At 41.8% G+C, this 13,908-nt stretch overlaps 1 protein-coding gene across 1 annotated transcript in view; it reads right to left on the minus strand.

The window, feature by feature from the left end:
- Positions 1 to 214: 214 nt before the first annotated feature.
- The window catches only part of DEGS2 (delta 4-desaturase, sphingolipid 2), a 36,403-nt gene continuing 22,709 nt past the window's right edge, over positions 215 to 13,908 (minus strand). Inside the window, exons 2-3 of the mRNA XM_048853440.2 lie at positions 11,157 to 11,899; positions 215 to 693 (exon numbers count right to left, since the gene is read on the minus strand). Of these exons, the coding sequence (XP_048709397.1) occupies positions 547 to 693; positions 11,157 to 11,899 (890 nt within the window). The 3' untranslated portion in view covers positions 215 to 546. The remainder of the gene's footprint in view (positions 694 to 11,156; positions 11,900 to 13,908) is intronic.

Below are 13,908 nucleotides of genomic sequence, written 5' to 3' on the forward strand. Positions count from 1 at the left end.
TGTATAATACAGCCCTAGCCCTCATCCATCCAAAGAAGCAAGAGGTTGAGTTTGCTCTTGAATCCAGGCTGCCTCCTGCTTGCATTGACCTATTCAGGCAAGCCAACCACCTGTTTGAAGTATGTTTCTCCATTCCTCCCAAGCTTAGAAGCATTCTGTACCCCAGGACAGGTCTAAATTGAATCTCACCCACCACACATGCATGATCCTGATGAAAAGGGGGAAAAAAATGTTTAATATGGATTTAAAATGTAAAAGTTTCACCAAGGTACAAAGGATGGTGAATCTATGTAGCCTCTGCTATAAACATACATGTGTGATATCCTGCCAAAGAGCAATGTTACATAAGCAAAAATCCTTTTAATAAAAGTTACAGTATTCTAAAAGACAGTGCCTGTCGTTTGCTTCAATATTTTATCACCTTTAGTACTACAGAAAAGGTAAGTGCATAGAAATATTACTTCAGATCATTTTTAGCTCTGAAAACTCAAGTTCACAAATTTTGGATTTTTTTAAAACATTATTAATGAAGACACTAAAGCAAATCTATTGGTTTTCTGTTGCTAGTTTGCATATTCTCTTAATCCGTGAGTAAGGACCAATGGTGTCATCAAAAACAAAATCCCAAAGAACTCGAACCCAAGATTGGTGCTGAGGAAGGTTGTCATAATATTCTGCTGCTATCTTCTTCACCTGAAAAGAACAAGAGACCCATTTAACCAGCATTGCATTGTCAGGGGTTCTTCTGTATCTAGTTTAGATTGTGTCTTGCCCACTGTAACTTTAAGATCCACACCATTAAGTCTTTCAGTGAAAAAGCATCCCATGTCACAATCTGCTGAATGACTATGAATGACGTAGCATTTTAGACAACTATTTCTACTGGAAAGAAATGTTGAACTAGAATTCCATATTTTCCTCTGAGTATTTTTGCACACAGTGTTTAGTAGTCCACTTTATATGACTGAAATACTCCAGCAACAGCCTTGCTTGCACTAGAAATAAAAAAATATTACAGAAACCAAAGTCTGTTTAGCTGTAGCATCTAAATTCTGCACCACTTCAAGTTTCCCTATTTAATAGTTGCTGTTAATTTAGTCTCAAACTAATCTGGCATCCCGTTAAATTTTCCAGTAGACACGGGCCTGATAAAGAATTCAGGGATGTTCTGGTTCTAGAACTTTGGTTAAAAAAAAAAAACCCAAAAAAACTCTGATCTGTATCCAGGGCCAGTTGGAAACTTCATAAGAGGCTCCTATCTCCAATGGACAGAACCAACTGTTTGGTCCAAACATGCCCCCAGAATTTGAAAAAAAAAATATATATATATATATGGCTTTGAATCTAATCTTTGTATTTTGGTTACACGGGACTAGAATTCAGCAGCCAGAACTAAGTCTTTTATGAGAAGGGAAGGGAGACATGGATTAGTCTGATTCATCATGAGAACAAGGCCTTGTTTTGAGCTATCAGGACTCCATCACAGCATAATTCATGTATTTTGTGCCACCCACTTCTGAACATGATTAAGGGTTCAAGAACAAGTGGCAAGTCCGTGAAAGATCAAACCAGTTCAGAAGACACAGTGAGTGCTGCTTGGCCACAGTTCTGTTTCTCCCTGTGCGCCATTACTAGCTGGTATTGTAGCTGCACACCTGATCTCAGAGTGACAGAAATTCACCTTGCCTGCTCTCAGAAGTGCTCTCTCTATTGCTGTAGGTAGGTGCAGGCTGCCCTTCCCATACAGCGGAGTTTCCATTTGGGGGGCTGTAAACCTTAAGTGACGATATCTGAACAAGTTTTTTTAAATCATTTTAAAGATTTTTAGTGGGACAAGACAACAGCTGAAGTGTAGCTGGGGCAGGGAGTTGGTTTTGCAGGGGGGAGGGACAGCCTGAAAAGGAAGAGATGTCAAGAACTCATGGAATTGGGAAGCTATCGCAACTTGAGCACGAGCCATACAGTGGTGATACAGTTGCTATTACCAACAAACAGCTCAGCCCTCTGTTTCTGCACGTACTTGAGTGTAGCAGCAAGAGACTCAGTGGAGCTGCTCTGCGTTTGCACAAACTGGCCAAGATTATTCTTATCTAGGCAGATTTTTATTTTTTTAAATTGAACTCAGCCCTTTAGACAAACAAGGGCATAATGCCCCAGGCAGAGTAGTGGAGCTGAAAGCAGATTTCCTTCCAGAACATTATTTACCCAGTATTTAAAAGCCAGCGAGGTTGTTAAATGCAATAAAAATTCCCCCATCCCTTCCCCCATTTAAACTTGGGCTTTTATGAGCCATTCTTCCCATAGCGCCATTTATATGCAAGTTTTTGACCTTCAGTGAAAGAAACTCAGATAAAGTTAAAGTGTAAACCAGTGTTAGTCACACTGTAAATTCATTTACCTGTTTTTATACTTCTCCTTTAGCATGAATTGTGTAATACAGTCCCAACACCCAAGAAAAGAGGAAGTTACTATGTTAATAAGGACTTGGATGAACAGTGCTATATAAATGCAAGGGCTGAAAGCAATCCACAAGCCTTACGAACAATACACACACCTCCCATGAGATAGGGTATTGTTCCAGGACACCAGGGTTAAGACCCAGTTCTGGTTATCACATTCTGACATCTCATAAAAATGCCACTGTTTCCATTAGAAAATATTCTTCACAACCTATTTTAAAGCTATTGTGAAGGGCTGATATGCAGTATTATAACAGTTCCTTCATTTCACCCTAGAGATGGTGACCATGCCAATGTTCCCTCTAATTTTTAACAGGCCATGTGCACAAAAAAATTCTGTACGCACAGTGTTTCGTGGTGTGCGTGTGGTTTAGGATCTGTGTGTGTGCACACACTCACAGCTTAGAGGGAACAGTGACCATGACCCATATGTGGTATTCATGTATCAGTTCAGGAAAGGGTGATTGAATGGGTAAGGTACTGGCCTAGGACTCTTGAGAGCTGTAGTTACACCCTGGTTCTGCAACGAACTCCCTGTATGACCTTAATCTCAAATCATACTCCCTCTGTGAATCAATTCCTGTCCCCCATTCTGTAAATTGGGATAATCCTTCATTTCCCCCTGTCTTGTCCATTTAAATTGTAAGCTCCTTGGGACAAACCTTATCATTATGTGTTGTCTACTAAATCGGGCCCAGAGCCCAAGCCTCTAGGTGCTACTGCAATACCAATTAATAGTTACATTGGCAAAGCACACTGGGATCTTCTGGGAAGTGTAAAATCCTTTAAGACTATTAGATTATCTCCCTCTCCACTGAAATATAGCCACCACCGGCATGGAAAAGCAACTGCATATGATGGTTAGTGAAACTAGAGAGAGAATTTTAGGTAAACTGATTTGGCCAGGATACCAAGGGAACATCCTTACTCTTGCAATACTATCATGGGCTTCTTTTTAAATGGCCCTGGATAATCAGGAGCTTGGTTTTATGTCCCATCTGAGTCTACATCTCTAACAGCATATTTCTCTTCACCACTCCTCCTTCACCCTAATGCTAAGGCAGTGGTTCCAAAAAGACCAAGTGCTATCTATTAAGCATCACCACCACTTCCTGAAGCACTGGGATTTTCCTCTGGCTGCCATGTGGGTATGGGCACAGGCTGTTTAATTTTCAACAGGCATCAAACTCCTCATTGTATTGTTCTCTGATCCCATAGTTAAGCATCCTGCTATGTTGACAAACTCCTGCCCATGTTTTGAAGGGAGCTGAACACAGCTGGCTTTGTTCAACAATCAGTTTAAATAGCAACTCTCAGGCTGTCTATGCTACACAAGTTGAGTGTGCCCAGAATTGTATCATCCCTTAATATGCTCCTAACATCTCATGTAAGAGGGCCCTACAGTTTATAAGCACACCAAATATGGGTTCAGTAAAATATGCTTCCAGCAAAGTTAGAGCCCAGTTTAGTGCTAACTGGATTTAGGCTGGAACAGTTTAATGTGAATAGCACTAATGAGTCAGAAAGTTTTCCCAATGTTGTCCCACTCTGCATGGGGAAGGAGGCTTTATATCTCCCAGAGACCCGCTGTTTCTGAGAGCAGAGCCAGGCTCTGCAGGATTGGTACCTAGGGGACATACTAAAATGATTTAGAGCAGCCCCACTGTGGCTGTAGGGCAAAATGGCACCATGAGTTGGCTGGTCTACCGTGGACCCAGCTTGTGCATAAAGCAGTTCCATCCCACCAGTTCAGTTAGGAAGGGCAGTCCTATAACCGACCCCGGGGCACGAGTAGCAGCATCAGTACACCTCTGGGACTGGTACCAATAGAGAGAGAACGAAGCATCGAGCTTTAGAAACCTTACCTTAAAATATATCTGTTTGAACAGTAGTATTAGATTTAAGGAATTATCTACAATGCCAATATTTCTTATTGGAGGATTAAAGTTCATGATATCTAGACACTCAACTTCCCTGCTTTTTATCCAGCACTTACAGACTGCAGATGTACCGTACTCCATGTCCTAAACATTGATTAGCTGGTGTCTGGAAAACACCAGCATTCTGAGGGTTAAGTCTGATGGCCTATTTCCTGTATTGTGACCTACTGGAAAGTGCACTGAAATAAAAGCACTGAAGTTCTGTGCAGTTCTGCTTTGTAATGTTTGTTGACGAACTACCCCTATAAAGAAATCCAACATGAAAACAGTGAGCATGTTTAGTTGTCTATGCTAACAGCATCACAAAACATGAACCATGTACATTGATTTAGACATAAGGAAGCGTATTTTAATGCAAGTTTTATTTTAAAACCATAACACTGACAGATCAGCAAACTGAAGTTAAAGTGCTATTAAATGTACTCTGGCCTGATAATGCAGATAAGGACAGGTACCCTATAATAGTTATCTTTCCAGTCACTTAACATCTGCTATAGTATTACTCGAGGGCAGTAGTCCACAGTATTAATTTCATTTGATTGCATTACCATTATCTCAAAGAAAATGGAGGCATTGTGATTAAAGTATAGGACTGGGAGTCAACGCCTGACTCCTATTCCTGGCTGTGCCACTAGCTTCCTGCATTATCTTGGGCAAGTTACTTTACATCTCTGCCTCAGGACCCCCCCCCAAATCTGTAAAATGGGTATACCAATACTCCCTTTCCTCAGAGGGCTGGTGTGAGGCTTAACTTGTTGGTGTTTGTAGAGAGTTTTGATACCTTCAAGTGGAAGGCACTACAGCAGCCTGAAGCATCGCCCTAATGTCTACAAGAGGCTGGATAACTAGTTGGCAGGTGGTATGTTGAGACCAGTGCTCATGCTCCTAAGCTGCACTGTGTTGTTGTTTGCTTGTGCTCCCCCTTTAACCAACGGATGTCTCTTCTCTTAAAGTTCTTGCAAGCACTGAGACAGGGACTTTGTTGTCCTTGTCGTCCTCCTCCTCCTCCTAGTCTTTCCTTAGACTTTCAGCACTACTAAAGCACTTACTTTGGAAAGTGATGAATACAGCTGTACTAAAGCACTGGAATCGCAGTGGCGTCTAAGCGCTCCAGTTATAGCCCTGTACCCTATGGTGCGTGGGTGCTGTAGAAAGCTAACAGTGATAAAAGTAGATCATAAGCTAGCTGTGAGCAACTGGATAGTTCTAAGGTATGCGTAAAAAGCCAGCTAATTCCACTGCTTCTGCTGTCAATTTAAACTTGTGCTTCAAACAAGCACAGCTACTAGAGTTATTCTGAGGCTGTCAATCTAGGAAATCTGGTTTCACACCCTGCCCAGTACTTCCCCCTCAAGTTTTATGAATAACTCCTTTGCCTCAGGTAATACCCAGGATCTTTTTTTCTAATGCTAGGGGTGGGAAAGACTTGCGTTAGCCTTTGGAGCATTTTTACAAGGGTGTTAACTCTACAGATAAGGAGAATGGATCTTTCTTCCCCTGGTCAGAAAAGAATGCAATATTATTAAATTTGACAGTGAAAAAAAATTCACACAAAGACTAGCCAGCCTTGAGCAGAACATGTTTTTCTTCAAAATTGGTACTTCAGGACAGGATACTAATTTCATGGTGTACAAGAAAAGCAGTCATCCCAAAGCTGATTGAAGGAGGAAAGGAGTTCTGCTGCCATCATAGGAGGCTCCCATTTTAACGGCTACTAGGTTACAGCCTAGCCTAATGTTTTCTGTTTCTATTCAGAGATCTTCTGAGGGTCACACTGATACAGGTTTTTCCAGTGGCAAACATGTTGCTTGGGACATTCTGAATGAGCCATCTGTGGTAGATGAAGCTAAATATCAATTTCTGATAAACAAATGAAAGTGCAGTACAAGGTCCATTTATTCCCTCATTTCCCCATTATGTGCGAGACCTGATCATACTCAAACAGCTCCCATTTTGTACTTGCTGATAGATAAAGCTAGAGATTCTACATCTAAAAGGACCAACTATAGTAGAGGATTTAACAAGTCCAAGGTTAAGCACTGCAGTTAAGTAGACCTAATGAAGTAAGTTTTATCTGAATGTGGTAACATTTCTTGAAATTTTATTCAAGAAATCAGTACAATTTTTCAACCATCAATACAGCAGAGTGTTTTGAGGGCCACTCATTCCATCCTAGCCTGTCTCCTTTAAGTGAGCCAGTGCCGCATGTGCACAAAATGGTCCCTCCAACTGTTGCAGTATTGTGCATTGTGATATATCCCATAATTTTATCACGGCTCCCTGGAGCAGGTGCAGCATGCATTTGTTAGTCTTTGATCTGTTGAACTGAAGGGTTTTTGTAGTGCCCAAAGCCCTGAATGCTTATTAATATAAAGCAGGTACAATATAACCACTCTGACCATATGCAATACTATATCATCACCTACATATTTGGCCTGTTCCAATGGCTCCTTCCATTGGTTGTCCTGCCCACAAAGTTACACAAGACTTTGAGAGCCAGGAGTTATTCCCTTGAGAGAGCTAGGTTTAAGCTCATTATAACTAGTCCAGCTACTGCCTTTGGACAGGGATGCTCCAGGTGGGTCAGGTGCTTGCTGTTAAAATAGAAATTAGAAACAAAAATGTATTTGCCAATGTTGTGAATTTTGTGCAATAGAGCTGGTAGAAGAAAACAAAACTAATTTTTGCAGGGAAAGTATATGTTTAAAGTAGGTCTCTAGCATTTTTGGTAACTGAAGAGTGAAGGGAAAAGTTCAGTTTTGATCTTTCTAATTAAAGTCAAAAATTTCTACCAAAAAAAAAAAAAAAAAAAAGTAGCTTGCAAAAATTTCCACATCTACCAAAAGCTATTTTCTGTCAAAGACATCCACGGAAAGTTTTCTGCCAGCTCCAATGTGCAATAGCTTTAAAAATTTGTCATAATCACAACATATTCATTTCCTTCTCTTTACATCTCCTTCTAAGTTCCAAAAACCAGAGTAGTCTGTACACACTGACCTGCAAGTGGGACATGCTTCCAGACAAGTCCATGACTCCCCGCTAGTTTCACACCACCACCCCACACCTGCCCATTTTATACAGTGGGCTCCTCCCCACTCCTCCCTCCTTCCCCCACCTCAGTGAAGAGGCGGGAAGAGGCACCAGTGGTTGTTTGAGTGCCATGAAGAGGCAGGGGTCACATTACTGTTTTTGTAGGTGTCCCTTTTTCAGGTCTCACTAGTCTGGAACACGTGCCTCACAGCCAACCCGAGGGGCCCCCCCAGCAGAAGTACACACATTCACTTATGGAACAACACTATTTTGTTTGTGTGTGCAGAATGTACTCACTAACCTTACTCTGCTTGGCTATTGCAGAAGCAGATATCTTTATATTCACATTTTAAAGCATGATCAATAAAGGTAATTGCAATCAAAACTTTAAAATTAAAGCTACTTTCAGGAAGGCTGTGTCCTACATTCTTCTCATTGGAAGCAGGGAAGCTTTGAGGGAGCCAAGACCAGCTGAAGACTAACTTGACTGATTTGGGGTCTGTCACCACCCTACTCCAGGCACAGGTTACAGAGCCATCACCTGAAGGGCAAGAGCACTTTGGAGCAGGCATGGAAAGCCACTTAAAGAGTAACACCTGCACTTCCCCACAGACACCAGCACTGAAGTAGCTCGCATTGAGCCTCAACAGGGAGGAGTCATGCACAAGGATTGCTCAAATTCAGTGTGCCCACAACAGTCATGGGGATGCTTGTGAAGTGTCAGGAGTACTTGGATGGACAGAGCATTTACAAGCATAAAGTGGTGCTTGAACCAATATGGAGAACACCAGAGTTCTCTGCAGTAAACAGTAGTAAAGTGGAGTCCATGCCATAACTTTGCCTCAGCTTCACCACTCCTTTTGTATCCTTCTCTCCTGTTGGCCTGTACACAAAGCCTCCAAATATTCCACATTTGAATCCGTTCCTAAAAGGGGTTCTTCCATAAAGCCCAGCATCAACCACCAAAGCAAGAAGAGCTGTTAGGCAACTTGTAACAAAACAGAGACCAAGGCAAAGCCATCCCTGGCCCTGGACTTAGGTAGTCAACTCTTGGAAGTCTAATTTTAGACATATAAACATGGCTGGATTTTCAGACAGTGAATACTTGCACTTTCTGAACATCAAGCCAATTTCATACATTCCAGTTTTGGGGACCTATAACTGAAGCATCTACAATCATTAGTCACTTTTGGCCTGTGTCTCTGAACTGTGTTTTCAAAGGTTCAAATAGATTCCATGGCCAGAAGGGACCACTGTGATCTAGTCTGACCTGTAGAACACAGGCTATAGAACGTTCTCAAAATTATTCCTAGAACAGATCTTTTAGAAGAACATCCAATCTTGATTTAAAAATTATCAGTGATGGAGAATCCACCACAATCCTTGGTAAATTGTTCCAATGGTTAATTACCCTCACTGTTAAACATTCATCTTATTTCCAGTCTGAATTTGTCTAGCTTCCTCTTTCAGCCATTGGATCATGTTAAAACTTTATCTGCTAGATTGAAAAGCTAGTTATCAAATATTCATTCCCCATGTAAATACTTGAGACTAATCAAGTCACCCCTTAAATTTCTCTTTGTTAAACAAAAAATTTAGCTCCATGAGTCTAACACTGTAAGACAGGTTTATAATTCTTTAAACATTCTCACGGCTCTTCTCTAAACCCTCTCCAGTTTATCAGCAGCCTTCTTGAATTGTGAGCACCAGAACTGGACAGTATTCCACCAGCAGTTGCACCAGAGCCAAATACAGAGGTAAAAAACTTCTACTCCTAGGTTCCCCCGTTTATGCATCCACAGGTATGCATTAACTTTTTTGGCCACAGCATCACACTGGCAGCTCATGTTCAGTTGATTATTCCCCATGACCACCAAATCTTTCTCAGAGAGTTACTACTTTCCAGGGCAGAGTCCCTCATTATGTAAGTATGGTCTACATTCATTGCTCCTAGATGTGTACATTTACTTTGAACCATACTAAAATATTATATTGTTTGCTTGCACCCAGTTTACCAAGCTATCCAGATAGGTCATTAATTCAGAGCAATCTTATTTGCCACTCCCCCCATTTTTGGGTCATCTGCAACTTTATCAGTGATGATTTTCTTCCAGGTATGTGTTAAATAGCATAGGGTCAAAAACTGTTCCCTGCAGGACCCCACTAGAAACATACCCATTCAATTATGATTCCTTGTTTATAGGTTTCAAAATGTAACTATCGGTTAGCCATTTTAAATGTGTACCATTTTATATTGTGCTAGCTTTTCAATCTAAATGTCATGCAGTACCAAGTCAAACCCCTTACAGAAGCCTAAGTATATTATGTCAAGACTATTACCTTTATCAACCAAACTTGTAATCTCATAAAAAAAGTCATTGTGACATAATCTATTTTCCATAAACCCATGTTGATTTGCATTAATCACATTCCCCTCCTCTAATACTTTAGCAAGTCCCGTATCAGCTACTCCATTAATTTGCCCTGTTGTCTGTGTCAAGTTGGTAAGCTCAGTGAGGCTGAACCCAAGCCAAGCCCTCATGTTCTGTTCAGCACTAAACATAGGGTCTGCAGTTACACTTCTTTACAACTCAACTGGTGATGTGATCACTGGACAAGTTCCACTTGATAAATTGCTGCTGTTTTTAGTTTACACAGAAGCAACCAACTCATTTTTAAGCTATTCACAGGTCCTGTTCAAGAACAGCCAAAGAGGATTTTGACACTAAATGTAAATAATCTGAGCCACCTCAGCATCTGGTATGCAGAGTAGGATGTTCCATTGCCAACTTAGTGTACGCGGCAGACACGTGGCCATCTCAGCTATCCCCATATACAGGAGCAGCGGAAGCTCTCGGGGGGGGGGGGGCGGCATGAGTGCCCAAACCATGGCCCCGCCCTCCCGCACAGTCCCTTCCCCACCCCTGAGGCCCCGCCCCTTCTCATTTGTAAAAGTGGGGGCAGGCCATGGCCCCCTGCCCCCCATTCCGGTGTCCCTGCCCATATATGAAGGGCACCATTTTAGACATAGATGTACCTCCATCCCATAAAACCCTACTCATCTATTTCCACCATTGCACATATACTGTACACCAGTGGTTCTCAAAGCTGGTCTGCTGCTTGTTCAGGGAAAGCTCCCGGCGGGCCAGACCAGTTTGTTTACCTGCCGCGTCCGTAGGTTCAGCCGATCGCAGCTCCCACTGGCCGCAGTTTGCCGCTCCAGGCCAATGGGGGCTGCAGGAAGGGTGGCCAGCATGTCCCTTGGCCCACGCCACGTCCCATAGCCCCCATTGGCCTGGGGCGGCGAACCGCGGCCAGTGGGAGCCGCGATTGGCCGAACCTACGGACGCGGCAGGTAAACAAACTGGTCTGGCCCACCAGGGGCTTTCCCTGAAGAAGAGGAGGACCAGCTTTGGGAACCACTGCTATACACACCACAATAAGCTGAAGAGGCCGAATTTAGGAAGTTGAAGAGTTGGAACTCTTAGGTAATGTTTTTCCGTGCAAAAGAAATCATATTGTTAAACCCCCTTGCACTGTTTGTGTGTAAACCTCCCCCCCACACACACTCCCATTTCTGGCTCTAACTTCTATTTTCTCCCACAGTGGCCTTTGGCAGGTTGAAAGATGTGCTTTAGCCTTAGTTAAAGTGGCTATTGCTATAATACACGCCATTCCAAATTAAACTGCTCTAGCAACTTTTACAAGGATCCACATATATGCTTACCATTGGCAGCTTGCATCCAGGAATGCTAGGGAAATCATGGTGCTCCATGTGGTAGCCTGCATTAAAGGTGATCCAGTTGAGAGGTCCATAATAAGAATAGGTTTCATAGCCTTTTAAGAACATGTAATGTTCTGCTATGAAGTGCCCGGCAATAGGATGCAAACCCATGCAAAGTAACGTGCCTGATATTAAATAAACGACAGGCTTCAGGCCCCATAGGTAGTAGATTATAAAATCAATAAAGAATTGTACCAGGGCATTAAATATTTCCATCTGAGTAACTGTTTTGGGGTTCACATAAAGAGGTCTCAGGCCATAGAAGAGTGGTTGGAGGATGAGCCAAATAAATTTCCGAAATGGAGTGCAAAAGAACCAGCCTTCGAAGTCAGTTGGAACATCCACATCCAAAGCGTCTCCACCAAGGTATCGATGATGGTCAATGTGGTATTTCTTGAAGGAGGCGGAGTAAGGAAGTCCAATTGGCAAGTTGGCAAACACTGCAAACCATCTATTCCACTTAGCCTGCTTGTTACCAAAGGCAACATTGTGTGAAATATCATGGATTGCTAGCGCCATTGAGTGATTGATGCAGCCCCCAAAAGCATAAGCCCAAAAGAAAATCCATTTCCAAGATAAATCTTTCACCAAGTAGCAGGCTAGAAGCTGTGTCAACACCATTCCAGATACAATCCATTTTAAGTGGGGATCTGGTCCCATTAGAGATTTAATTGTTGGATATTTGGCTGAAAGGGGGGAGAAAACAAAAACAAAAAAACTCATTAAGTATCAGGAAAGTAAGCATGGTCACCACTTGCATTCCTCTCTGATTTCTTCTATTAAGTTTATGCACAGGGGCCTAGTCTTGCTGAAAGTAATGCACAGGTACAGAATTACTCCCATGTGGTGTGCATTAACCCTACTGAAAGAGTAGTTTCAAACACTGTTATCCTGCACCAAGCCTCTCTTGAGCAAGTGTACAGCCCTGGTGTCTGGTCCCTGGTACCATGTGCACTGGGAAGTGGGATGGGAAATGTGTGGTTGTATCCTAAGAGCCACTAAAGTAAAAACTTAAGGAGCACCTTGTGTCAAGCGAGTCACTCGCTTGGCTACTTAACCTGATCTGATGGTCATTTCTCTGCTCTGGATAACAGCAGATTGATGGTAGACCCACAGAATGGACCCCAAAGTAGACAGAGGTGTTTTGACACCGACAAACCAGGGGTGCTAACAGGGGGGCAGAATATTGGACACAAGACACATCCATAGAGAGTACTTTTGTGCTCTTTTGTACAGGCCCTAATAAGGGGAAAACCAAGCATTTTACTCATTAATCTGAGCTTTTAAAAATCACCAATGGTTATATCAGGAACCAGTCCTTGTTTGCACTGACATAAGAGAAACCAATGTTATAATTATCAGGAGAAAAAAAAAGGAAGGTAGGTAAGTGGTAGATTTCCATATCTGTGTGTTCATTAGCCTTAGTAAAGTTACATACCAGGGACAGGTATGAATGCCACCCAGAAAAATCCATAATAACCTGATATAGCTCCGATTGCAATATCTTTCCATGGTGCTGTGAAGACAAAGAGCTAAGACATCTATTATCCCCCAGGCTAGTTCAAGATTGCTGCCAACAGAACATTTACTAATGTTCTGTCCAATCCAATTTGGAGTAGTTATGAATATGTAGCTACAACATTAGGGATCCATTACAAGACATTTATTATATGGTAGGAACATACTTTACATCTTTTATATCAGAAGTATTTGGCAACATACTCCTTCAATTGATCAGGGTGTCCTATTTAGCACTTTACTCTTTTGGGTGCATACCTATAAGAAGAAGTTCTATTTTAGCTGCTAACCCTCAATTTACACAACATGATGGGATAGAATTAGTGTATAGTCAAAGATACGGATGGTGCTCAGCATTTCCAGTTAATACTAGCTGTTGGGGAACACTGAAACCCTTGGATGAAGGTGCTCTATAAAGGCAGAGTATTTGTTACTTTAAGTGCCCATAACAGGAGCTGTGGATATTCATGGAGCATCATGCACTTTAACATTATCACTATTGAAGAAAAATGAAGAAACCACCGTATGTTTTACATAAGGATCATGAATTCAGATTCTTCCAGAAGGTATTACCCATTCTATAAGTTATGATTTATTCTTGACAACAAAAGAATCAGATTAATTTGACTAAATATATTGTGGGGAAATCTTGGAATCTCTACTCGTGCTCTTGCTTGGGAGCCGGAGGGTTGATTGGGTGGGATTAGGTCAGACTGACTGAGGATGAAGAGGAGTTAAATTAGTAACTCAGGGTTAGAATTGCTCTCTGCAACCCAGTAACATCTCACAGTGGCCAATACCATATGCTTCAAGGAAAGGTGCAAGAAATTCTACAGAAGGCAGTTATAGAATGAGGTTGTATATCCTTATTAGATAGGATAAAAAAACACACACACACCACAACTCTGGATGTTCTCCCCCATGCTAATAGTCTGATTTTGAACCATAAGGAGCTTTTTGTTTCAAGATATCATGCAGCAATGAATTCATAGGTTACTTATGTAAAGATGTATTTCCTTTTATCAGTTTAAATATGTTTCCTTCTGGTTTTGTTGAATGTCCACTTGATTTACAAAAGGAAAAAACCACAAGAATGTGCAATTTACTTTGTGCCCCATTTCAATATAGCCTCCTATTAGGTCCCTTCTTTAAAGAAATCCTATATCCTTTCCAGTTT

This window comes from Caretta caretta, chromosome 6, assembly GCF_965140235.1.
Source record: "Caretta caretta isolate rCarCar2 chromosome 6, rCarCar1.hap1, whole genome shotgun sequence".
Classification (NCBI taxonomy): domain Eukaryota; kingdom Metazoa; phylum Chordata; order Testudines; family Cheloniidae; genus Caretta; species Caretta caretta.